The 27,543-nt window shown below is 37.8% G+C and overlaps 1 protein-coding gene across 1 annotated transcript in view; it reads left to right on the forward strand.

Annotated features, from left to right (window-relative positions):
* Positions 1-25,897, forward strand: part of LOC108679055 (CAD protein-like) — a 46,225-nt gene extending 20,328 nt beyond the window's left edge. The window contains 20 exon segments of the mRNA XM_047883959.1: positions 10,689-10,778; positions 12,206-12,358; positions 13,968-14,085; positions 14,659-14,789; positions 15,206-15,283; positions 16,505-16,666; positions 16,739-16,750; positions 17,187-17,355; positions 17,622-17,737; positions 18,141-18,356; positions 18,713-18,833; positions 19,157-19,263; positions 19,839-20,006; positions 20,480-20,599; positions 21,553-21,694; positions 22,332-22,402; positions 23,009-23,143; positions 23,935-24,081; positions 25,001-25,102; positions 25,739-25,897. Coding sequence (XP_047739915.1) covers positions 10,689-10,778; positions 12,206-12,358; positions 13,968-14,085; positions 14,659-14,789; positions 15,206-15,283; positions 16,505-16,666; positions 16,739-16,750; positions 17,187-17,355; positions 17,622-17,737; positions 18,141-18,356; positions 18,713-18,833; positions 19,157-19,263; positions 19,839-20,006; positions 20,480-20,599; positions 21,553-21,694; positions 22,332-22,402; positions 23,009-23,143; positions 23,935-24,081; positions 25,001-25,102; positions 25,739-25,897 — 2,517 coding nt within the window.
* Positions 25,898-27,543: the final 1,646 nt, after the last annotated feature.

Raw genomic sequence — 27,543 nt, forward strand, 5'->3', positions numbered from 1 at the left:
TTTGGCAATGAATAGATCCAACTTTATTCTATTATCTCCATTGCTTTAAGAGCCTGCTTACCCTGAGCTCCTTGTGATCCTCATCTTCTTCGTCTTTGTTCTCCTGGAGCGATGTTCTGGTGGTTGGTTCCTGCAGCGGTGCACGACACGTGTAAGACATCGCTTAAATTCAGTCATTAATTTCGAGACTATACAAAAAATTAGAATTTTCGGTAGTACCCATTTTATGATCAAAAATATTAACAGAAACTTTCAGAATCAGTATGCATCAGAAAATAAACGTTATTAAGGCTTCACCAAAAGTCTGCTAAGCTATGGATCGGTATTTGTAACCGACCACGGCTTGTTTCTCCTCAGGTTATAGGCTGATTACACTATTGCCGAGGAGACGTAATTTTAGTTCAGATATGGCTAGGTTATCCATGAGCATCAGCATGGATGCTCATGCGTCAATTCTTAGCCGCTTACCGCCACTTGCATGAGCAAAGGGTTGAGTAGTGCCAGAGTGTAGGTTTTGTGATGCACAAGTTCATAGACTTGATCGATGTTGATAAGCGGGTAGAAATCTTTCGACGTCCTCAGTCTTCTCATTGTGTGCATCATGTACATCGGCAAGTTTTCCAGCATTCTTTGAACACATTCCTGTGATTGATATGAGTCGTCAGTGAGGAGTTAGCTCGTTTTGCACAAACTGTTGTTTCATAACTTCTTGCAGATAACTATTTAAAACTTTATCTTATTCCCTTAAAGAATGATCAATTCTAACCTGGACGATGCGGATACTCTTTTCTTTCATGTTGTCTAGCAGGTTGACTTTGTTGATGAAATAGTGAGGCAAATTACATTGTGATAAGGCATCACGGAGATTCTTGAGGAACGTCTTCGCTGTAAAGCACAGTCGGTCTTCGTGCCAGTCTCTGAAAAATCAAAGATAGCGTGTCGCTTCTTAAAGCAATGTCTACAGCTCTAAAAATATTAAAACGATGCCGACAACGATTATTAAATAATTCAACATTCATTTACTTTTTGTAAATACATACATTTACCTACCAACATACATTCACTTTTTAGACCAATAATTGGGAGTGTGTCGATGTAAAAAGTCGAAATTCGAGTTTTTCCTTTCAAGCGAAATATTGTTCATTATTCTAACACACCAATAACTGAAGTCCAAATTTGAAGAAGCATAAAAGTTGAAAATTCCCTATAATTATTTAGTAAAGGCGACATCTTCCTCTGGGCCTATACTTTCAAAAAAAGTTAAGAGATCGTAAGTGCATCAGCCAATCATTGACGGCCTTTCGAGCAAAATCCACCAATCATAGACAAGAAAATAGAGCGTAAGTATTTACGTTCACTTAGCTAGTTTTGAAAGTATGGACTCAGGCTATCGCCTACCTGTAGTTAAGCTCGCACAAGTAGAAGAGTACGTGACGTAGGTGCTGCGGCTTGAGAATCCGTCCCTCGCTTTGGTCCATGTGATCTCTGAAGAGAAGCTCGATCATGAGCAGCAGCCGGATCTGCAGTCGAAAAAAATCTATTCAAGAATTTATATCACTTGTTTGCTTAAACCGCAAATTAACTAAGAATTTAAAAGCAAAGAAAAGTCCACAAAAATTCACATCTTTATAGAAAACGTTTCGGAGACCAGCTCCATCGTCAGTTCGTAGAATCTAGAATCACAAATCAGAAGTCACAAATTAATACATTGAAAGCACAGAACAAAATTTAAAACCTAAATTTACAAGTAATAGACGGAGCAAAAAAACTATCTATTAACAATTTCAAGGGGACAGGAGCTAGCAGCTGAATTCAAACTGGGCCTAAGTTTAAAGATGTACAGCGATTCTAAATTGCGCAAATCGGAAGTCCCGGAGGTGGAAATCTTTTAAATCTATTCAAAATATGAAATGATTTTTGAATCTCATCGGTTTGCTCTTGCATTATTGGAAATAAGCTCAGGGAAAAGATGAACTGCTGGTGACTGATTAAGTCGGAGAATTATTTTAGTAATCTGTAAAATACCTTGAATAATCATTCTTAAATTTAACAAAACACAATTATGTATTGCGAAGTGTTGGCACTCATGCCACAGGAAAATCACTAATTGCTGCGTATCTTCTTCGTTAGTGAGTTGGATGATATTTAAAATTTATGTCAGGTTCACCACTAGGGATGAAAGTACTTTTTAAATATATTTTAATATCTTCAAAGGAAATTAACTGAGACTGCGTAGAAGTTTAAGTTTCTGACTTTTGCAGAAACTTGATTTAACTAGAAAATTACTTACAAAAACGTACAATTACAATTGATATTTAAATTTCAAGCTATAAATTGCTGGAGTAGAGACTACTTGCCGACCTGTTGGTGTCCAAGACTTCTCATTAAGAGTCTTTCAGCTTTAATGAACTGAATTTGCCACTCGATGATCTTGATTCTAGTGTTGTCTATGCGGGGGTTGTAATAACCCACGGGCAGAATCTCGCATCCGAAGTTTCTTTGAATCTCATCTACGTGCTGCTGCTTCGGCCACCTGCGAGATAATTTCAGAAATAAAACATACTTCGTTTATGTGCTTTGTTTAGATCGATGGGGCTTTTGTTGCGGTTTCTACATAAGTATATACAAACACGTTCATCTTGACATTGTCGTCTATACAAAATAATTCAAGTTCCCTAGTTATTCTAAATCGAGTAGTTAAAAAACTTGTAGGTTGAACATGCAGACGCAAACTCACCGGTACAACATCCTGGTCACATGGTCGCTGCGCTCAGGCCGCTGGCGCAGAGGCCATTCCAGGGCGCACTCCGGGAAGTTGTTGAAGTGAAGAACCGGCACATATTCTGTGTTCACTCGCCGCTATACGATGGAGGAAAGACAAAATTAGAGTTTTATACTTGCCTTTGATTTTATCAATTAAGGTACAAATATAGGATACTTAATCACTAGTCTCTGATAAAAAATAACCAAATACGATTCATTGCATGTGAGCTGCTTTTGATTTGACTGCTTTTGGTTTGGCTGATGAATTTCTCGTCTGATTCCTTGATCAACGAATAGCCATCATCTCATTCAAAAACTAAAGTGCTATCATATTTACAGTCCTAATTTGAAACATTTTGCTCACCACGCCATTTATAAGCTGACTGGTCATTATAGAAGGTACTTGCACCTGACAGTCGACATCCGGACGTTCGACGATCTCTAAAAATTCGGGGAAGTCATCTTCAAAGGTTTGTTGATAGCGTTCCGAGGAAAGGAAAGTCCTCTTAACATCATGTCTGGTTTTATCGATCTCGTAAACGTCAGATTTGGATTTTTCTATGAATCTTCTATTAATGAAGCACTCTTTCCTGATACCCGTACGGAAATTATGTTTTGACGGTCTTCGGCGCGGACTGTCAGGTGAAGGGGATGATCTTCCTGAATCGTCAGCATGTTTTTCGTCATCGAAGGGTGCGGCTTCATCGTCGTTGTGATCTTCTATTTGTTCGTTATTTTCTTCATCTTCTTCCTCTTCTTCAATTCCCTCCAACTTTTTCATGAGGGTGCGCATGGAAGAGTCGTTCAAATCCGATTTTCCCGGAGTTGCCTTAGGAGTTTCTCGCCTTGGAAATTCTTGTTTCTTTCCATTACTTGCTTTCTCAAGTTTGCCCTGCTCGACCCGAGCCTTGACCTTTTTCAAGCTATCTTTTAGGTTTGGGTTGTAATTAACGGGGATAACTCCACTGGGTCTGCGTTCTGACTTTTCTAGTCTTCTCGCTAAAATTTCATCGTCGTCTTCTTCTTCGTTGGTACTTTGGAGCGGCAGTCTGGGGCGTCGAGGTGGACGCCGGTCAATGTTGGGGTCTGGTTTGTCCTCGTCCACTGGGGAAACGGACCTGTAAATATCTTCGTACGTGCTCGACCTGGATACTCCGGCAATAAGGTCGATTGCTGTCAGTCGCACGTAGCCTGTTATTGATGATAAACTTGGTGAATAATCTTAGTGGTAATAATAGACTTAATAATAATATAATAGACTGTGACTGATGATCAGTTAAGTTGGTGCACCAATTTCGCAATTTTTACCCTGCTCTTTGAGAAGTAGTGGCAGATTTGTGGAGCTGGTTTAGTTTCTATACGAACCTCAATAAAAGAAAAAATACAAATTTCAAACTTTCAAGCCAACGAAAGTAGATTTTTTGGAGCTTCTCACCTTGTGTAGTGTAACGCAGATATCATGTTACTGTAGTCCGAGGGCGAATTAAGTTACATCGCATCAGTAAGAAACAAAGAAACAATTTCTGAACATATTAGAAAGTGCTAGACCTCCCTTAAAACTTACCAGGATGGCGTTTAGATGGTCCAACGCTGAACCGGTAATGCCGTCCTGCCACCTCAAGATAATCATTGTCTTGTAGATGTTCGTAGGAAGATTCGGGATAAAGTTGAACGTTGTCTTGTATGACATAGATCTGGAAAACGAGGGAAATACGTTCGCGAATTTTGAATTTTTTCCTTTTTCTCTCAACGCATGAATTGCATATTAGTGTAACTGCCTCATGAGACATGGGTTAAATTTTCATATGGACAGGACAAATTCATACAACTTCTGCTGCGAAATCCTTAATGTAAGAAAAATTGCAGATTTTAAATATTTCAAAAAGAATCCTCTCGGCTCTGATTCCAAGGCTACGATTCCAAGGCTTCCAAAACTTCCATAGATGAAATATTTATTGGCAGGTATCACACTGACCACCTTTCTCACAACGTTAGAAAAAAACGGTAAAAAAACGGTTAGAAACGGTCCCACCGTCGTTCTAGTGGCCGGTCGCCCCGTGAAAATAAACTGTTTCGCCGTTTTTATTAGATGTTTTACGAATTTCTAGTGTTAAATTAGAATAAAAACGGCGACACGGTGTTTCTTTTCAAGTGCCGACCGGCCAGTGAAACGCCGGTAATACCGTTAACGGTAATTTGTCTAACAGTGCATTATGTTTCAAAAGGCTCTCTATTGCGGATATTGGATAAGATTTATTGCTCGCAATGATAGATTGAATGCGTCTCACTCATCATGCTTAACTTAGCACCTGGTCGGTGCTGACCTGTTTTTGGGCGGGCATTTCCTCATAGAAGGTCTCCCCGCGGGGATAATTAATGCTGCTGACCTGTTTTTGGGCGGGCATTTCCTCATAGAAGGTCTCCCCGCGGGGATAGTAGCGCATGTGTCGCGACGCAACCTCTTCGTGAGCGCCCAAGACCACCGCACGACGGTGGTACGGCGACAGAAGCTTGTTCAACTCTAGCTCCTCGTCTCGGAAAATTCGACTGATTTCATTTCTTTCTCTGGAAATGGAACGCAATTGATTATTATTTAGTATTCTTTCTTTGATTCAGATTGTGATCAACTTGGCATTTGTTTCAATTGGTATCATAAATGACAACGTGATTCGTGTCTCTAACTAGGCCACGAAGAATTTCATTTTTTTTTCTGGAAATGGAACGCAATTTATTATTATTTATTATTCTTTCATTGATTCAGATTGTGATCAACTTGGCATTTGTTTTCATTTGTATCACAAATGACAACCTGATTCGTGGCTCCAACTAGGTCACGAAGAATTCAAGTAAAATGATACAAATTGAATTGATGATCACCTGAACTTGTAATCAATTAAATCATGAATGCATTAAATTACATCATTAACAAACTATCAGATGGTAAAACTTATGATTCATGTAGAGTTAACAAACTATTAAATGATAAAATTTAATGATTTATGTAGAGATTAATCCGTCAGCCAAGACAAAAAAAGTGTTACACTCACTGCTCGAAGTTCTCATAGAATTGCATGGATAGGAAAAGCATATTCGAGATGAAATTATCGGGCCGGTCAAAAAAGTCATCTTTCATATTCTTGAAGGCCCGGTCATTGATTTGTTTCTGTCTCTCCTCCCACTGCTGGAGATCTTCGTAATGTTCGTGATCGATGCCATCGACCTGGAAATTCGAATTTATTACCTGAAGAAACTTTTCAAATACGGTTCAAAATTATATTTGAAAATTATACGGTTCAAAATTATATACAAATACGTACCTTGCTACGAGAATCGTTATAATCATTAAAGAATGGTAGAATCTCTAAGATTTGGCTAGCGTTCTTGAGAATAAAATGGTGAATACTGAAATATCACAGCAATGAAACTCAGGCTCTCATTAAACAATTCTGCAGCAGTTTTAAACTACTAATTTTTTCTCTTCCGGTTACAATGTTTACTCGAAATATTTACAAAAACAAATTTTAATATACACCGGACATCAACGAATCATAAAAACCCAATATTTATTTTCAAATCAAACCAAACACACCAAGTTGTAAAGATGGCCGTTAAATTTCATAATCTATTCGACGATAAGCGAGTTAATAATCAGATGTTACTCGTCATGAAATGAAGGACATAACAAGGTCATCGAGGACCCATGGAGGCCTGTAGTCTTTTTAATTCTTTATCAGTTACTGATACACGTTTTAGTTCCCCTGTACTACCGCAGTAACGTACATTATTGCAAGACCACAGCCTTGAATAATAATGTAGTGATCGTTGAATTTGCATTTTACCCACCTTATTTTCTTCGAGAAAAGTAATGGTTTATTATTTTTCATACCTTAGCTTTTATCTGGACATTCCCATCAGAATGAACGTCTAACTCGGAGATGTCTGTGCTGGACGAAAAAATGCACCCCATCCTGACTCTTGCGGATTGCTTCACATTGAATAAATGCAGGGGGCTTCTTCTTCTTGGTTGGGGTTTTGCTTCTTGCCGTGAACTTGGGCCCTTCAAATCGTTTAATTATATCTAATTCCTTAAAATAACGATGCAATTGTACATTTTATTTTCATGTCATTTATTGAATGTGGAGCTTAACTTTCAGCCCATGGAAAACCACGTCACGAAGAAAAAATAATTATCCGGTTTTGACTTGTAAAACTGTTTATTGGAAGAATTGTTTGCACCAATTTTGATTAGCAATTTCCTTCAATTGTTTTTCTCGTTTCAATATTATTTTCATAGCATCGTTCTTTAGTTTCAGTTACATAAATGCTTAGGCACTCGTTATCTGAATGCGGTACAGTCGTGGCCTCTTATATGTGCGAGTGATGCTTCGTTTCAAGTTAAAGATTCCACTAGCACTTCAATTTCTCAAAATTGCTATAATCGACATATTTAATGTTCAAACTCATCATTTTTTCGTTTCCAATTGATATTTACAGTACATTTGACACGACAGTTTCTTTCATAATTATCATAGGCTCGCTATTTAGCTATCATTCACAAATTGCCATAGGCTGAGCTAAATGCACTTCAAACTTTATCAAGCGTTACACATTCTTTAGCTTGCAACTTTCCATTCACATCACATGCAAAATTGTACATAGTGTCTTAACCACAAGTTTTTTCTATCGTAAGTTCACGAAGTTGATACCAACTTTTGCATTTAAAACTTGCTAAATAGCTCAAAATGGCTCACGACTGCATTGATCAACGTCTAATTTCAATTTGATCGCTTGATCACTGTACGTTCCTATGACCAAAATGACTGTGGAGACACTTAACGTTGATGAGTAGAGAGTAATTCGCTGGTGCTGTTAGAGAGTACTTCGCCTATTATAAAGAGTAATTCGCTGGTGCTATTAGAGAGTAGTTCGCCTATTATAGAGAGTAATTCGCTGGTGCTATTAGAGAGTAGTTCGCCTTTTATAGAGAGTAAATCGCTGGTGCTATTAGAGAGTAGTTCGCCTATTATAGAGAGTAATTCGCTGGTGCTATTAGAGAGTAGTTAGCCTATTATAGAGAGAAATGCGCCTATTGCTGTACGGGAAAACTCCTGATAAACTGGAGGGTGCACCTGAGATACAGAGCCCGTGTTTTTCTCACGAGCGTAAAATGATGCAGGGATTTTTGCGTCGTCACGCCTCTAGACATTAGATTTCAGCTCCCACAAGAATACTTATTTCTACGGGAATCATGCTGCAAAATCCAGAACTTTTTTAAAATTAAAATTTAAGCCCAAAATAATAGAATACTTAGGTGTAAGTTCCATGATTTTTTTCATACGATCCATGATATTATTTCTGAGGAAAGAGAAGTTGAGTGAATTACAGCAGAATAAACTTTCTCTATTTTTTTAATTTTCGCAATATCGCAATTTTTCGATCCTTAATTATATGTAATGAATAGCAATGGATAGACATATTTTCTTCACATGTATATATTTTTTGTGCTGAGGTCTCTTTAAAATTTTAATTTATATAACAATTTAATGTTAACTCGAGCTCTTCCCTAATTAATATATGTATACCTATCCGAAATTCGTACCTGGCACTCAAAATTTTGGAATAAATCAATTCGTTCATTGCCGTTCGGTGACGGAAATAGCATCAACAGCCGAAAAAATGTTCTGCGTTTTCTAATTAATCATTGTGCACCTAAAGCAAATTATAAGATGACGCAAAGCTCGTCATGAATGAATAATTCAAATTTTTGTACGTGAATAGATTTAACTTATAAATATTCCTTCACTGATGCCAATTAAATTCAAGTTGATAATGAAATGCAAGATTGTGCACCTCAAGCATTGTGCACCTCAAGCAAATTAAAAGATGACACAAAGCTCGTCATGAATGAATAATTCAAATTTTTGTCTGCGAATAGACTTAACTTATAAATTTTCCTTCACTGATGACAATTAAATTCAAGTTGATAAAATGCAAGAAGTTCTTGCAACCAGCTCAGCTCCTTCACTGATACTGTCTTCTTCGCACCACTCGAGCTGGCCAGGCCTTATCTGTTGGCCTTATCTTATCGCAGCTCGGACAACGGGAGATACACTAGACTTGAGAACGCTGGACAATCTCTTGTTAACGTCATTCCCTTAATAAAATGAATTTTTTTATTTGGATTTTCAATTAAACTTTGAGTTCTTGATAGACGCATAGACTGCTCCTTTGCCTGTGCAGTACAACACTACAATCTTGGTTTTTGTTACTTTTTTGAAAATGTATGTAACCTGTTGTCAAAATATTAATATTTTTCGTATTACTAAAGCATTTAACTCTAATACTATTGCCGATGCTAATACTGAGAGTATTTAATTTCTTATTTCGTCAAATGCTCCCTCAATTTTAAACACACTACATCACCTGTCCAAGCATTCGTTCTTCACTTCGCTCATAAATCATGTTTCAAGATGATTTTAAACGCCAGTTCATGCAAAAGTTGCTTTATCATCTAGGAATCTAATGTTACATCATAGCATAGACTTCCGATTTATCTTCAGCTTATTGATTCGTCATTTTACAGTTTATGACGAATGCTCCATTGACCCGAATCCTTGGTTATTGCTTTATGGTCGAATCGAGGAATAATCTGAACCACAAAACTGTAAACTCATTCATTTCCGATGATTGCGCAGTATTTGCGTGAAGTATCTACCTCATGTTTACCTAACAACTCCATACTGGCTTATTTACATATTTATCTTATTGCACTTTGATTTATTGTCACTGCGATGTGCTAATCCCGGAATCGCAGTCTGCTTAACACAAATGTACAGTGGGCATATCGGAAATTATTGCGGCACGTTTACATTCAATTTTAGGTATGCACGACTAAAGTTAAGCACCGACTGGAAGGGATTTCCTACACAATTGGATAGAACAAATTTAAAAACTAATTAAACATTACTTGTTACCTTACGTCTCTACTGTGCTTCCAAATTAATCTACAAGCGCTACAGAGCAATGGTGTTTGAAAAAAGATTAGATCGTCATCACGAGTGATGTTCATAGACATGAATTTTCATTACGTTTGAATATAACTGCAAAAATTCTACGGTCAAAAACCTAATGATACGCCTTAATAGGTTTAAGTTTCTCTTATGGGGATACTGCAAAGTCTTGGGACACCATGCGTACGATGCGTGTTCCTTATCTGTAATGAGTAATAAGGTGAAATTCTTGGTCGAAAAAACGCGTGCATTACGATTATCTGTGTTATCATGTCACTATGGAGGCAGCAGTTGACATGCTGAGTCGGATGTGGTGAAATACCGTGCTTTGGGCATATTTAATTATCTTATTTTAGCTTTGCTGACTAGCGAAACTCACCAAATTTATAAGGGAAATAATTAGCTTTATTAATTGCTTCATTGTTGTACGTCTGCAATTGTCTTCCTGGATTTAATATAGACACTTCCATTCAAATTTCCCGCTCTAAGTCATTTAATGGAGTAAATCCCCTATAGTATTTAAGTCAAGTCTAAAGCCGTTTCTTTTTCAAACTTATTTTCCTTATTTAAAATAAAACGCTTTATTAATGGCAACAAAAAATTTCTACTAATTTTCTTGGCGAAAAGTTCACTGAGGCTAAAAAAAGCAATTTTCGTGGCGTTGGGGAAAATTCATCTTGTTGTATGTGAATTAAAATATCAACAAAAAATTTCTATTACTTTCTTGGTTCACTGAGGCTGGAAAAGGTAATTTTCATGGCGTTGGGGAAATTCATCTTGTATGTGAATTAAAATATCAACAAAAAATTTCTATTACTTTCTTGGTTCACTGAGGCTGGAAAAGGTAATTTTCATGGCGTTGGGGAAAATTCATCTTCTTGTATGTGAATTATAATGTAAAATTAATCATTGCAGATTGAGCCCGTCGAATGGGCCTACCAGAACATCGGAGAGGTTGCGACCAAGACTAGCATCACCTCGATGGCAGACTACCTCAGCAGGAAGGTGGGTTGTTCACTTCTTGTCTAATTATAAGGGGACATTAAAATCATTGTCTTATAGGCATAAATTTATTATGATTTAGAGGAGATTTGACAAGAAATATTATGAAATTATAACCGAAATTCATGGATATTTTGTTTAATGTTGTTGTACTTGTTAATCTTGAAAGAAACAGTCAGTGGAAGTTTTTAAATCGTTTGGGTATTTTTAGTCGAAAGAAAATATTTTTAAATAATTTAAAATTTAAATCGTTACGCACATGAAATGAGTGATTTTATCACGACATAGCCAAACAGTAGTCAAAATGTGATAAAGGAAAATGTTTTATTGCGTTAAAAATCGAGCAGCGACTCGGAATGAAATCTCATTAATGTGATTAAATGCTTTGCTGTGAATAAATTTTTGAGATTAAGTGCGTTTTTGCCAACGACAAGAAAAAACAATCCAAAACAAAATTTTGATCTTACTATGTCTTGTGAAATATTTATAACAATCGTTCAGGTGAGATAAACTTTTTTTAATAGAAACAATTTCTTCTTATTTAATTTGTAATTAATTGACCGGTGGCATGACAGTCTTAGGGTTCGTACGTACGGGCGTGAAAGTTGCATGCTTGCCATACACTCAGCACATGCCTGAGCTTAAGCCAACCAGTTAACAAGTTTATCATGACGCAAAATAATGTTTACCGTATCATATCATCTAATTCAGTCTTGAGTCTAGGTTCAGTCAATATACCAGGCCATAATTTTACCAACATTACATGAGTTTACAAAAAATGAGATTAGTTATCAGCTTTGAAATTAGACGACGTGACGTCAATGTGTTGCTAAACGTTTCAAAGACATTGCGTTGTACATAACGTGGATTCGTATGCTCTAAAAAATTTATATGCCATGTATTTTTGAGAATATGCAAGTAAACAAAAACTAAATAAAATAGTATAACCCTAGGAAATGAAGGTATGCGCGAGGTATCTTGGTGCAGCCTTAATAAGTAAATAAATACTTTTTTAGGCAGATAATAAAACAGAAAGAAGCAGTTTATTATGAAATTATTGTCCACGGATGATGGGATATTTGTGCAATCATATATAAATTTACTTGCGGAAGAAGTAATGGAAATAAAGTAGAATAGCTTAAACGGCACACAATACTAAATTCTTCAGCTTTAGGATGCCCGATGATGAAATTTCTTTTAATATTTTAATGAAGTTAGTCAAATATAAATTCGAGGATCAATAATAAGGGCAATATGTGAGCATTTGACCTTACATTACCTACTAAATGTAGAAGTGAAACAATGTCTAGGTGTTGCATGTAAGAGGCCATTTGACTATTCATTTCAAGCACGATCTATTTTATATTGATTCAATTTCTTCATATATTCCAATGTTCGTTCATGAGTGAAAGAATGTTACGATGTTGCAGGAGTTCGATCTGGTGATCAACCTCTCCATTCGCGACTCCGGCGCCCGTCGCGTCTCATCGTTCGTGTCCCACGGCTACAGGACGCGCCGCATGGCTGTCGACCACTCCGTGCCTCTCATCACTAACATCAAGTGTGCCAAGTTGCTGGTGCAGGTATGGAGACGAATAGAATAGAATAGAATAGAATAGAATAGAATAGAATAGAATAGAATAGAATAGAATAGAATAGAATAGAATAGAAAAGAATAGAATAGAATAGAATAGAAGTGTCGGCGCTGAAGAAATAGGCCCATGGCCTGTTGCCGATTCTTGAATTTTTCGTGACTTGATTTACAAGGGATCCGGCCTTTGGAACCCGATCTTTCCATAGCTGACGATTGATTGAGATAGCTGCTGGACTTATTGCCTGGTCCGTAATTTGCTAGGCATTTTAAGACTGAACAAATGCGCTTGCATAGCTTCGTTTAGTCTGTTCTTGAAGGAGTAATGCTCGCTTTTTGAGCACCATTGTTCAATTATATTACTGACATTCATAGATGTAATGCAAATAAAGAATATTGTTTTTAGAGCTGTATCCTGTTCCGTAACAGGGACATAATGCAGCTTTGGTTTAGGCCAAATGTTTGTCTTGTATTCCTACGTCATAAAATTGTTTTATCGAAATTAACCGCTACAGCGAGACGAGGCGAGAAACTTCGTGTAAAAAGACGAGGCAAAAGAAAAACAAAACCTTCCGGAACTCAATAAAAAATCGTGTCAATATTTGTGTCCCCGATGATTTTGCAAAGAAAGGGGTTACGAAATAAATATATAAAACGAGTCGTAACATAACTATGCGAGATATTCTATTGCGAAACAAAACAAAACAAGAAACCTTTTATTAAATATTAACCGACAGTTTGGTAATTTGACTACATTTTTTAATTGCCAATTCTCCTGTTAAGCTTTTCTCGCATGACGAACCATATTAGCTACAGTAAGTCAACTAATTGTAACTGACTATAACGTCCGGATTTAGTTAGCCCTCCAAATATTATGTATTGATGCTATCAGCAATAGTCTGTGACGTATATAGTGCAATGAGTCAGCCGCTTAAGAGAGTTTAGAGGGACTTTCCCTGGCGATAAAAATTGTCTGTCATTTAATTTTTTTCACCAGCGACATAACTTTCTGTAGTATTATGAATGAAATATCGCAAACTGACAAAATGTTCTTCAAACAATGCCCAGAAAAATATTATATATATTTTTATATTAATAATTAAATGGAATTTCTCATTATTTAAATTTGAAAATTTGCTGCGTCTGGAAAATTGGAAAGATTCTAGCCAAGAATGCCTAGTCTCAGTATTTTAGTGAGGGTTAAAAATGTTATCGGGTTTTATCTCTAATCGGTTACAAGTTTTTGTATCGTTCCGTCTCGTAAGAAAACTATAATGTAACGCAGAAACTTCAACCAAGATCCATAAGATTGGTCATCATTTAAATTAAGAGATAAAAGTGCTGAGAAACCTTTTCTAGCGCATTTTCTCATTTATGAAAAAATGCACTATTGTGCTCGCCATGTCCGTCTGTCTGTCTGTCCGTCCGTCCGTGACCTCAAGTTTTCGTCGACGAGAAAATGCGCTCTCTATCACTCACTGCAGTGAGTACTGAGTTATATTTTTTTGATGAAACGCAGAAACTTCAACCAATATCCATAAGCTTGGTCATCATTTAAATTATCAATGTAAAAGTGCTGAGAAACCTTATTGGCGTGACAGGCACTAAAGCACGTGGGCACGTCACCTCGCATCAAGACGCACGTAGACTGCATCACGTCGAGCCGCATCATCAAGTTACCTGGGCTCATCGACTGCCACGTGCACGTACGAGAACCTGGTATGTCATTTAAAATTATAATCTTTTCAAAAGTTTTTAATAATAATAAATAGATGAATGATTTACCTTTGAAAAACAAGCTTGTAAATAGCTTCATTCTCGTTTGCATTTGTGTTTATTTTTGCGAGAACCTGGTATGTCATTTAAAATTATAACTTTTTCAAAAATTTTTAGTTAATAATAAATAGATGAATGATTTACCTTTGAAAAACAAGCTTGTAAATAGCTTCATTCTCGTTTGCATTTGTGTTTATTTTTAAACCAACGGCTGGTAAACGGTTGCTCTCTTATTAGTTTCTGTTTTTTTTTCATATATTCAATTGATACGAAATGTAAAAATAAATATTGATTGTCTAAGAAATTGATGTCCTTTTGATTTTGTTTTATTATAACTACACCGTATCAAATTTTTATCTTATGATAAAAATTTGAAAAAAATATCTTATCTTATGAGAATAAATAATATCTTAACATCTCTCTTAAAAATATCTTAATAAAAAAAATATCTTAAAATATCTTAAAAAAAATATCTTATGATAAATTTTTATCTTATGATAAAAATTTGGCGCGCAGGCATGACGCATAAGGAGGACTGGGCGAGCTGCTCTGCCGCGGCGCTGGCCGGCGGCATTACGACCATCCTGGCGATGCCCAACACCGCCCCCACCATCACGGATGCCCTGGCGCTGCAGCTCGCTCAGGAGGTATACTATAATATTTAATATTTATAACTCCTAGAATATAGAGCTTGATCACCATGGCATCGTCTATAACTGCATTCATAACTGCAGCTCGCTCAGGAGGTATCCTATAATATTTAATATTTATAACTCCTAGAACATATAGCTTGATCAATATTCTATAGTCTATATTAGTATTTATTTAAAAGCGGGAATGTGGTTACAAATCCAGCATATTTCCCCTCAGTAATGCTGTGAATTTCAATAGTGTAACTCAATCAGTACGGATATTAGCCTTCACACGGGAAATGAATTTATTCCCCCTTAAAAATCAGGATTTCCGAAATTTGCTCTGCCGACCGATTTGAAAGGCGAAATTTGAACGTGTAGAAAATTTAATTTTCTGAGTACTGATTCTGATCCCAATAATTTACGCTAAGGACGCCGTCGCCCTCAAGATGTACCTCAACCAGACCTTCTCTGACCTCACGCTGCTCGACATGGGCGCTTGGTGGCAGGTCAGTCTCTAGTTTCCTATTTAAAAATCAGTCTTTCAGCATTATATCCCTTGACAAGAGACAGACCTCAACCAGACCTTCACTGACCTCACGCTGCTCGAAATGGGCGCTTGGTGGCAGGTCAGTCTCTCATTTCTTATTTAAAAATCTGTCTTTCAGCATTAATTTCCTTGACAAGAGACAGACCTCAACCAGACCTTCTCTGACCTCACGCTGCTCGACATGGGTGCTTGGTGGCAGGTCAGTCTCTCATTTCCTATTTAAAATCTGTCTTTCAGCATTAATTTCCTTGACAAGAGACAGATTGTCTGGTGCTATGAAGAGATAAGGTTTTGACGAATTACTGAGATAAGACGTAAGCATGTATGACGCACGTCAAGGCGATGGTTATCTTGTGCTTTATAAGCTATTTCTAAGGTCGGGCTCAATAAATCTGTGTTAGATGTATTTACTGAACATTCTTGAACTGCTAATGGTTAGAATTCAGTTTTGAATTAATCGTGTGCCTGAAAATGAAAATTACATATCCATCTATATATGAGAAATTTTATCCATTTATTTGAATTCTACTGACACCATTTGGACATTGAAGCTCGCTGCTGCAAGCATTGGACATGTTCCATATATGATGAGAGAGAACGGTCGAGTAGAAATTTAATTTATGTGCGCTCGTTACATATATGAAAATTTTACATTTAATTGAAAAATTATCTGGAAGCGGAGTACGAAACTTCCTGATGGACATGTAAAATCAATTATCGTTATTTAATCAAAGTGGTACCGAAAGGTCCTGAAAATGCATAATTGTCGCTGATAGATCAGTATTTTCCTCTGCAATGTTACTAATATGTTGCAGCGCCTAAAAATTAATAAAAACTGTCATCAGGCTAAGTACAACATATTAATAGTCATTTACAAAATCTGTAAGCGAAACCTTTGTTTGACTGAAAAAATTGTTTTTCCATTCACAAAATCTATAAGCAAAACCTTCGTTTGACTGGAAACTTGTTTTTCCATTCACAAAATCTATAAGCAAAACCTTCGTTTGACTGGAAAAATTGTTTTTCCATTCACAAAATCTATAAGCAAAACCTTCGTTTGACTGGAAAAATTGTTTTTCCATTCACAAAATCCATAAGCAAAACCTTTGTTTGACTGAAAAATTGTTTTCCTTTGCTTGCAAATAATATTTCGTGCAACGACCTCGTCCCTTCCACGCAGCACCTGGACTCATGGCCGGCGCACCTACCAGTGTGCACTCACGCAGAGGGCGCCACCGCCGCCGCCATCATCATGACGGCGCAGTTGACGAAGCACGCGCGCCCCTTACACATCTGCCAGCTCTCTAGAGGCTAAAGAGAAGGTAACATGAACGTCAATACCGTAACTAAGGCTCTCTAGAGGCTAAAGAGAAGGTAACATGAACATCAGTGCCATACTTAAGGCTCTCTAGAGGCTAAAGAGAAGGTAACATGAACGTCAGTACCGTCACTAAGGCTCTCTAGAGGCTAAAGAGAAGGTAACATGAACGTCAATACCTTAACTAAGGCTCTCCAGAATCTCGGTCGTGGCCAAATACATTTTTATGACGCAGTTGTACGCTATTTTGTTGGGTATTTTTGTTTAGCTTGTGAATAAAGGTCTGATTGAATGTGAGTCTACCAAAAAAATGTGGGCAAAAAAGCCACTTAGCTTCCAAATTGTTTGTGTAGAGGATCTTTACAATAAGGTTCCGTTCTTAATGTATAAAATGTGTTATTTTAATGCAGTTAAAAAAAGTCTTTATCGATATATTTTATTGGTTAATGCAAAAAAAAAACTTTACTCATCTTGTCAACATTTAATGTCGTGCTTTCAATTTGATAACTATCATTCACTTATCTTATATTTAAATCCTGATCAGGGGCTGCCGGTGACATGCGAAGTGTGCCCGCATCATCTCTTCCTGACGAAGGAGGACGCGCCTCGTCTACTGGGGCAAGGTGCCGTGTGCCCTCGACTGGCCACCAAGGAGGACCAGGCGGCCTTGTGGAAAAATTTAGACGTCATCGACTGCTTTGCCACCGACCACGGTAGAGTATTTTCATTTAACTTCCTAAACTGTAATTTTTACTTGCTTTGTATTCTCACGTATTTTGTAGTGACAAAATTTATCGTTTCATCTCTGGTTTATGCCTGCCATCAATGATGAAACAGCTTTAAAATCGCGACAATAGGTTTTAACGGTGGACATCCGTTGCCTTTTGGGATTCGAGCATTTGAGGAGACAATAAATAAATTTGTTAAGTGACGTATGTATGTATAAATTGTACACCTAAATGGCATGGATATGTTCCAGCTCCACACACGGTGGCGGAGAAAATGATGGAGAGACCGCCTCCAGGGTTCCCGGGTCTGGAGACGATGCTGCCTCTGCTTCTGACAGCGGTGCACCAAGGGCGTCTCTCCATGGAGGTAAGCATCCATGAGCATGAAACCAAAATTTTCACGCAAAAATCGAAAGAGCCATAGAATAAGAAAGAGTTTATTTAGTTTTTAAATTAAAAATATGAATTTAGGACCAGTGATTACAATGACGCCAATTCCCTTCGACTTCGCCATCGCTCGTGAGTTAAACCCAAAAAGTTTTACATACTCGATCGTTACCATAACACTAAACTCGCGTCATCTTTCATGATATTACTCTCTCCAGCAGCCTCGATTTTATTCGTACATTCAGAGAAACTCAACTTCTTCACTTCCCACCCAGGCTTTTAATTACTCTTTTGAAAAATTTTTGATGTTCAGTTGTTTTCGTTTCGTTCCAAATCTCATGTCAAATGCCGCGTAGTTAAATGTAATTATCGTACACCTCAAGGACCTGGTGAACAAGTTGCACCACAATCCCCGCCGCATCTTCCACTTGCCGAGGCAGGAGAACACCTACATTGAGGTTGACCTCGACACCGAATGGACAATCCCTGAGACGCCTGCCTACAGTAAGGCCAAATGGACGCCTTTTGCCGGCATGAAAGTTAAAGGACGCGTCCAAAGAGTTGTGCTCAGAGGTCAAGTGGCATACCTCGACGGCGAGGTAAGACTGAAAAGTTTTCGAAATTATTTTCAAATGAGCATGTTGGGATTTTTATTTGACAAAAGGCTCCTTTTTCTGTACCACCATTAAACCCATTGGGCTAAATTGCTAATGGAATTCTTTTTTCCGTAGATCAATTTTCGAGTGATTTAGCAATAAGATTTTAACGGCATTCATCGAAAATTCTATCTTTTTATTCATTTTAAATGGCTGTCTTCGTCAACACTCATGTTCCGAAAGGTCAAAACTAACGGTCTAATACCGTTACACCACTACAAGAGATGGTGTATAAAAGGTGTAAAACACGAAAATAACGAAAGTTGCATTTAGTTATGCATCACATTTGATTTCCCCAGGTTTTAGCCCCTCCTGGCACTGGGGAAGACATCGTACAGAAGCGTGACATCTCTCCTCCAGCAACTACCCAGAACACTCCACTTATCCGGCGACCAGCATCACCCACATTCCCCCGCTTGGGTCAGTCAGAATCATAGGCACTACACTAATAGTCACTAAGCAGCCAGTAAGGTCGACAAAATTTAATCGACAGGATATGAATTTCCAGAACACCCTACACTGAGGTGTCCAGCACACGATTAGTTAGTATTGATAATTGACCGTAAGATTCATCTAGGATCAAAATAATTGTCAATGATAGCGATTGGGTTTACAATACTTTTTCTAGTTGATTTGGGGCTTAAATAAGCCACAATGAATGAGCAATTTGCTGTTACATTTTTAGATACTGCAAATGTTGAGTTCTGTTTAACTTATTTAATTTTCTATTGGTCATCATTCAGATCTTCTTGAGATAAAGACCGAAGGATTGAACTTGAGTGATGACGTGCGCCTTCTTCATTCGCCCCAGTCCGTCCTTCTCAGCTCCAAAGATCGACTGAGAACTCCCGTAAGTCAATTTTGAGTTTTTTTTACCTTCTGTAACTCATTTTCTCCACTGACACTATCAGTAAAAATTGATAGACATGGAATTATTAAAAAAAATCCGCGTTGACTCGAATATGGGTCGCTGTAGAGGGTTGGGTGCATACATGAGTTGGGCATACATAAGTTTCAAGTGCAGTGTTTCGTTAAAATGAACCGCCCCAGTCCGTCCTTCTCAGCTCCAAAGATCGACTGAGAACTCCCGTAAGTCAATTTTGAGTTTTTTTCAACTTATGTAACTCATTTTCTCCACTGACACTATCAGTAAAAATTGATAGACATGGAATTATTCAAAACAATCCGCGTTGACTCGAATATGGGTCGCTGTAGAGGGTTGGGTGCATACATGAGTTGGGCATACATAAGTTTCAAGTGCAGTGTTTCGTTAAAATGAACCGGTTTCTCTTTTTATTCACTCAATTTGCTCTAGAAGCTAGCGAGGTCAAAAATATATTTTTGGGAAATACAAGGGATTTTGTTAATTTGTTAACTTTCACCAAATAATTTCTCAATAAAATTAATATAATTTATTGTTATTAGCTGGGCAACAACACACCCATCTCGTCTGGCCCCCACAACGGGGTTGAGGCGACCGCACTGCAGCAGCAACTGTTTAGAGTCATGGACCAGACCTCTGCAGCGCACGGCCTGGACAGCGCGCTCAATGGACATGCGCAGACCGGACTCGTTGGGATCCCTTCACTCGTGGTCCGTTCGTTTTTCATCATCCCTATGCATATCTTTTATTCTTTTTATCTTTATTTTTCTTATTCATTTTATCGTTATCTTTTATTCTGTAACTTTTTTTTTACTGATGCATTGACCGTTTCCTTTTCTCGAAGTCTAGAAAGGCTTTCCGTTCATCAGCCCCTATTTGAGAGCCATATCCGTCTATATCCGAGAGCCATATCCGTCTATTTGAAAGCCATATCCGTAAACAGAAGGTTAATAAGAAATCAGGGTTAACGGTCAAAAATTGGCTAACGTGTCTAGTATGACCAGTATCTCTAATTTAAAGAATGATTATTTATTACTTTTTTTCGAAGAAGAAATAGTTGTGAATGAACGTTTTCTTATTCAAGAAACAGATAATAGTGAACAAAAATTATAATTTCATGCAAAAGAAACAAATAATTGCAGACGAACAGCATTGCGCATACGTTTCAATATTCGTGTTTCAGAACCAGCATCTGCTCACGGTAGACCAGCTCAACAAAGAGGCGCTCAATCACCTCTTCTCATTAGCTTCGCATTACCGCGCCTACGTCACCAGAGGGCGAGATTTGACACACGTTCTGTCGGTGAGTAAAGCTTTGTCGGGTAAAGTGTCCGCACATTAAATTATTCCAAAATCTGAATGTTTGAATTTTAATTTTACAAATATCAGTCTCGGGTAATATGCATAAAATTTTCGAGTATTTGTCCGCCTTTCTAGTATTTCATAACTGTTCAAAAATAATTTTTTAAAGTCTGTAAAGATTATCTGATGATATTTTTGTGAGCGTTATCGATACTAAATTAACCAAAAAAATCGATAGGAATGATGGGTGGTCTATACCGTAAAGGATATTTGATTTTCAAACTCAAATTATTTATCGACGATCATTAAAATTTCAGTCTTGAATTGCATAGAGATTCAGCAATGAATTATTATTTGGTGAGAGACAATGTATTCTGTTGACAGTAATGAAATTTTATTATTAGCTCACGTTATGAAGGTTAGGTGTGGTATGAAGGTTAGGTGTGGTATGAAGGTTAGGTGTGGTATGAAGGTTAGGTTTAGTGGTATTCAACCTAGTCAGTTTTATTACGACTAATTCGTATAAAATGGTCATTTTATCTCGGGGACGCCAAGTGGCTAAGAGCACCAAGATTGGAGTGGCAAGTTGAGGGTTCGAACTTCGAAACTTACAACTTGTTGTAAAATTTCTGGTTAAAATCGTCAGTGTGGTTGGGTGGTAAGGAATCAGCGAATGACCTTTATGTCAACGCTGGTCCCACTATATTATTAATATATTATTATCATCGACTACTCAGTACTCAAGAAGTAGCAATAGAGTTACTGGTTGTTCTGATTGAAAGTTACGACTTCATAAATGATATGTGGCCTCCATCGGCGGGTTGGGTTGTAAGGAAGCTGGCACCACTGTATTATTAATATATAATTACCATGGACCACTCAAGTAGTAGAAGAGTTACTGTTTGATCCGATTGAATATTATTACGCAATAAACGATATGTGGCCTGCACAAAGGGCCGCGTGGTGGCGACGGTGTTCTACGAGGAGAGCACCAGGACTTCTAGCAGCTTCGCTGCGGCCACCTGCAGGCTGGGGGGACAGGTAGTGAGTCTCTACACCGAAACCTCCTCCATCAAAAAGGGCGAGACTCTGGAGGGTGAGTATTTTAATAATTTCTAATGACAGTAAAAGAATCAATAATAATAATATTTTCTGTAAGTTTCAATCTCAACCGTGTTGATTTAATCGTGCTGGTTGATTCTATTACAACTTTTTTCAATGAAAATGCCCGAAAAATTCACCATATAATAATCCGTCGCGTCCTATATCAAACAATTTCATGCCTTTCATTCATACGATGAATAGGGCCAAGAAATTTGAATGTTTCGTCTTATATCAAACAATTTCATGCCTTTCATTCATACGATGAATAGGGCCAAGAAATTTGAATCTATGCCTGCAACCATGAGATTAATAAGACAGAGACGTGGCGAAAGTAAGCTCGAATGCCTCGATACAATGAATTATTACATTTATCAATCTGTGAATCTTCAATTTATGAATTTATTCATTGAAAAATCGTCGTTAAATTGAACACATACCTAATGTTTGTACAAGAAGTGACAGCCGCTCTCTCCGCAGACACGATCCGCATGATGTCATCGTATGCGGACGCCAATACATATATCAATCTGTGAATCTTCAATTTATAAATTTATTCATTAAAAATCGTTAAGTTAAATTGAACACATACCCAATGTTTGTACAAGAAGTGACAGCCGCTCTCTCCGCAGACACGATCCGCATGATGTCATCGTATGCGGACGCGGTGGTGCTGCGTCACCCGGAGCCCGGCGCCGTGGCGGTGAGTCGACCTGTTAGGAATTTTCACTGTTCCCTTTACCACGTTTTACTGATTTTCAGAACTGTTAGGCCCCCAATAAAACCATGTTTAGGCAAAGGGCTTCATGGACCAGTTTCCAGTGCTCATATAAAAATAAATAAGAAGAAGACCTTCTGTTAAAACTCAGAGCCATGTTAACTTATAGAGTTTAATTGAGACGATTAACTGAAAAATTAAGTAAACTAAATGGTTTCGATAGCCTCGGTGAAAAAGTTCAGAGGAAACAGTAGGTTTTTGCTTCAAATCAAAGTAAAGTCAGTAAGTCACATGAACTAAATACTAAACAATGCATATGTCAATAGTTTTCTGTAGAGTTTAATTGAGACGGTTAACCGAAAAATTAAGTAAACGATAGCCTCGATTGTTTTCGATAGCCTCGGTGAAAAAGTTCAGAGGAAACAGTAGGTTTTTGCTTCAAATCAAAGTAAAGTCAGTAAGTAATTTTAGTTAAACAATGCATATGTCAATAGTTTTATTTTACCCCCTGGCCCAGTCAGTAAGTAACATGAACTAAATACTAAACAATGCATATGTCAATAGTTTTATTTTACCCCCTGCTCGAGACAGCGCGCGGCGGCCGTGAGCCGGTGCCCTATTATCAACGGTGGCGATGGCGTTGGCGAGCATCCGACGCAGGCGCTACTGGACGTCTACGCCATCAGGGAGGAGATAGGCACTGTCAACGGCCTCATCATCACCATGGTCCGTGCTACCCGCATCATTATTAGCCTACATCGTATACTCGCATCATTATTAGCCTACATCGTATACTCGCATCATTATTAGCCTATATCGTAATTAGTCTCTACCCTATAAGATTATTGCGATAGTCTTCTATGCAATGCTCTGTTAGTACTACACAATGTTTATGATCTTAATAGTGCTCACTGCTCAGCTTACGATATAATTCTTGCTGTCGGTAATATCAGGCTACAATGTTATACTATTATTTTAGGGTGATTTCTGATTTGTGAAGAAGCCGGCAGAAAATAACGAAGTTTCGGCGTATAATTGTTTCGGCTTAGGATAAATGCACGATAACCTTGCATTTTCTGAATTATCAAAGTTTTTCTCTTCGTGAAATAAAAATCCAGCATCTAAACTCAGGTCAAGTGTCAATTTGGAATTAAAAAAATATTCTTTAACGAAATTGTGCTTAGGACGGACTAGACGCAGATTTGCTCATAACAGATTTATAATATCGTGCATGTTTATTTCTTCATTTTCCACTCCCATTTCAAATAAATTTAGTCTTAAAATGCCTCGTACCCTACGGAACAACTGATATCTAGAATCGATTTTAAATCTACCGTCCGTTGAAAAGATCTGATCAAAAGGCCAGTCTAGTCAAGAAAAGCACAAGAATCGGCGACAGGCCTACTCTTTAATGCCGAAGATACTATACTATACTAAATAATTATATAGAATTTTGACCACTGAACAGTTTAGTGTTGTATAAATAGAAGACAATATAATCGTTTTTACCCATGCAGGTTGGTGACCTGAAGCATGGCCGAACAGTGCACTCCCTGGCCAAGCTGCTCACCCTCTACAACGTCAGCCTCCGCTACGTTGCCGTGCCAGGCCTCGAGATGCCGGAGTCCGTGCAGGAATACGTTCGTCAGAGGAATATACCGCAAGTAAGACAACTACTTCATAATTCTTCACTGTCCCACTTTCTTTCAATCCTGAGATATAAGCTTCGATAAATAAGCTAATATACCGCAAGTAAGACAACTACTCCTTAATTCTTTTCTGTCCCGCGTTCCTTCAATCCTGAGATATAAGTTTCGATAAATAAGCAAATATTCCGCAAGTGAGACAACGACTCCACAGTTCTTTACTGTCCCGCGTTCTTTCAATCCTGAGGTATAAGTTTCGATAAATAAACAAATATTCCGCAAGTAAGACAACATAATTCTTTTCTGTCCCGCTTTCTTTCAACCTGAGAATTAAGTTTCGATAGATAAGCAAATATTCTGCTAGCAAGACGACTCCATAATGTACTTTTCTGTCCCGTTTTCTGGTAATCCTGAGATTTAACTTTCGATAGATAAGACAATACTCCGCAGGTAAGAGTTTAAACTAAATCTGGATGTACTTTTTGGTCCCGCTTTCACATAATAATGAGATTTAACGATAAGCTAACATGAAATGAAAATCGCCATAACATTTTCTAATGTCCGAAGGAGGAGCTAAGCAGCCTGGAGACTGCAGTAAGACTTGAAGACTACTTCCTATAGTTCTTTACTGTCCCGCGTTCCTTCAATCATGAGAATTAGGTTTCGATTGATAAGCAAATATTCTGCAAACAACGACTCCGAATGTACTTTTCTGTGCAAATATTCTGCAAGTAAAACAACGACTCTGTAATGTACTTTTCTATCCAGCGTTCTGTCAATCCTAAGATTTAACTTCCAATAGAAAAGACAATATTCCGCAAGTAAGAGTTACAACCACGTCGGGATGTACTTTTTGTCCCGCTTTCTTATAATAATGAGATTTAACGATAAGCTAACATGAAATGAAAATCGCCATAACATTTTCTAATGTCCGAAGGAGGAGCTAAGCAGCCTGGAGACTGCGTTGCTGGACAGTGATGTCGTTTACATGACGAGGATCCAGAGAAGCAGATTCGCATCGCAGGACGAATACGAGAATGTAAGTTTCATAAGTCAAGCAGGTATTGACATTGAATATTAACTAATAAATTGTAATTCAGTGAAATAAATTATGATCAAACAAAGCTAGCAGAAGAGATTGTGACAGGAGCAGGAGGATATGAGAGGTCAGATCTTAGTCAGCATATAATGGCTATTGTATTCATGGCCATGCTTTGGCTGAAAAAAATACCTGTCTATAGAGGATCGCCTGATTAAAGTTTTGTTTGCCAGATAACATTTTCAGGCAAAATTGTACGGTCTAGATTTGTTGGATTGTGTTGGCCGGCAAACTTTTATGATAGCGGTACTTTCTCATTGTATTTTTATAAGTACTCATTAAGTACTTATAAATCAACCAACCTATAAATCTAATAGTAAATATTGAAGTGTGGGCATTTTCGTCCGTCAACTTGGCCCTTTGGCATCCCTGATCGGAAACTCGTCTGACTCAACATGGGTGCTAGCCTTTTAACCTTCATGAGATTTTTAGCACCATATTTGAAAATTTCTATCACAATTCTTCGAAGGAAAATATTGGTCGCTTACAAACTATCGGTACGATTTTGCTACGATTGCTGGAACCTAATCGGTACGATTTTGCTGGAACCTAATAAAATTTGATCATGATTACCAGTGCTGCGGACACTTCTGCCTCACCGCCCACTTGCTGACGAAGGCAAAGAAGCGCATGGCCATCCTGCACCCATTGCCCCGCTTGGAAGAGATCGCCGTGGAAGTGGACACCGACCCATTTGTTGCTTACCACCTTACTAACCTGCTATCACAATACTAGATTACCGTGCAACGCTATTGTTATAAATAAACGCCAAAAAAGTTGTAGTGTCATTATTTCTTTACAAAATGTGTCAGCTTAGCTCTATAGTTTCTGGAAAAAAACTTTACCAAAAATAAGTTCCTCAAGATAAATCCATACGGGAATCTACGATATGATTAGACAAAGCACTTAATGTAATGTGTCTAGCTGAGCAAGACGAAGTTCTTGGCGTACTTAACGGCGACATTGTTTATAGCAGCCGATTTTCTAATGAGACAGAAAAGGCGGTAGATCAAGTCGTAGCTTTATTCGAGATTAAAAACTGCAAGATTTGTATTTTTACTGGTTGTGCACTCGGAAACGTAGGAAATTCAGAAATGGTGACACTTATATTGATAAGGCAATTATCTATAAGTCTCGTGTAACGGAGATTGGCACAACCAAACACCAGAAGCATATCGGAATTTGCATCAGTGACACCAAACACTTCTGGAAATGCTTGTTGCCATAAGGCCCTTCCAAATGACGATTTTCATGAGCATCAAATAAATAAAAAATAATGAAAACATTGAATATTACATTATTAATAGTAATAAACTATAATATTTGCATACGACAACCGAAGTTCGGCCAGTCGCTTCAAATCAAGGCATGAAGCTCAATGCTAGTAAATTGCGTAGACCGACAGAATGAATACGGTATCAGGTGAAAAATTTACATTTCCACATGAGTAATATTGATAGAAGGATAGGGATTCTTCGCGTAGTTATAGTTAATCGTAAAAACTCGAACAAAAGCAATGGAAATACAAACGAGCTAATCAGTTTTTCCAGTCTGAATCAGTCAGTGAACGAGCAAATATTAGGATATCTCAAAAAATGGGCGTCAAATGCTTACTAAGAATGAGCTTACGAACGGCCTGCGTCCCGCCATTACAACACGAGCGCAGAGAACTTCAGGTAACTAGGCTAAATGACATTCAGGTGGATAATAATTATCTAAAATCTGCTCTACCCGAGTACCTTAATCCAAAATAAAGCTTTTCTTAGACTAATCGTAATATTGATACGTCACTGACAGGCTTAGAAGTTATTAGTTCGCAGGTCCCTTCATCAACTGAACTTAATATTCCAAATATTTTTTGTCTTCAAGGATTTGCAAAATACAATACGAATTATTTCAGGAATACCTTGGATACCATCCATGCATCGTACGGTTTTGAGTCGCTACTTATATCGCAGTTATAGGGCGTCTATCCTCAGATTTTGATTATTTTCCTCGGATCATTTTCTTCATCTGGTTAGTACGTTAACAGAGGCCATACTTTCAAAGTTCGCTAAATGAACGTAAGTGCTTACGCTCTATTTTCTTGTCTGTGATTGGTGGATTTTGCTTGAAAGGCCGTAAATGATTGGCTGATGAACTTACGATCTCTTAACTTTTTTTGAAAGTATAGGCCCAGGCCATTAACGAAACGCCACAAAGTCGATCCCTAATTTCTGGTAAGCTCAAGCCTCCTCAGCATTATATACGAAGTTAAAACCCATACGAAAATCGAAGCCACTTTGACGAAGAGGAAGATCATTGGCATTCAGACGCACACTACACAAGCACACACGATATTAGGTGCAGTACAAGTAACATCAGCTTACAGCAGTCTTCGC

This window comes from Hyalella azteca, unplaced genomic scaffold (assembly GCF_000764305.2).
Source record: "Hyalella azteca isolate HAZT.00-mixed unplaced genomic scaffold, Hazt_2.0.2 contig14130, whole genome shotgun sequence".
NCBI classification, from domain to species: domain Eukaryota; kingdom Metazoa; phylum Arthropoda; class Malacostraca; order Amphipoda; family Hyalellidae; genus Hyalella; species Hyalella azteca.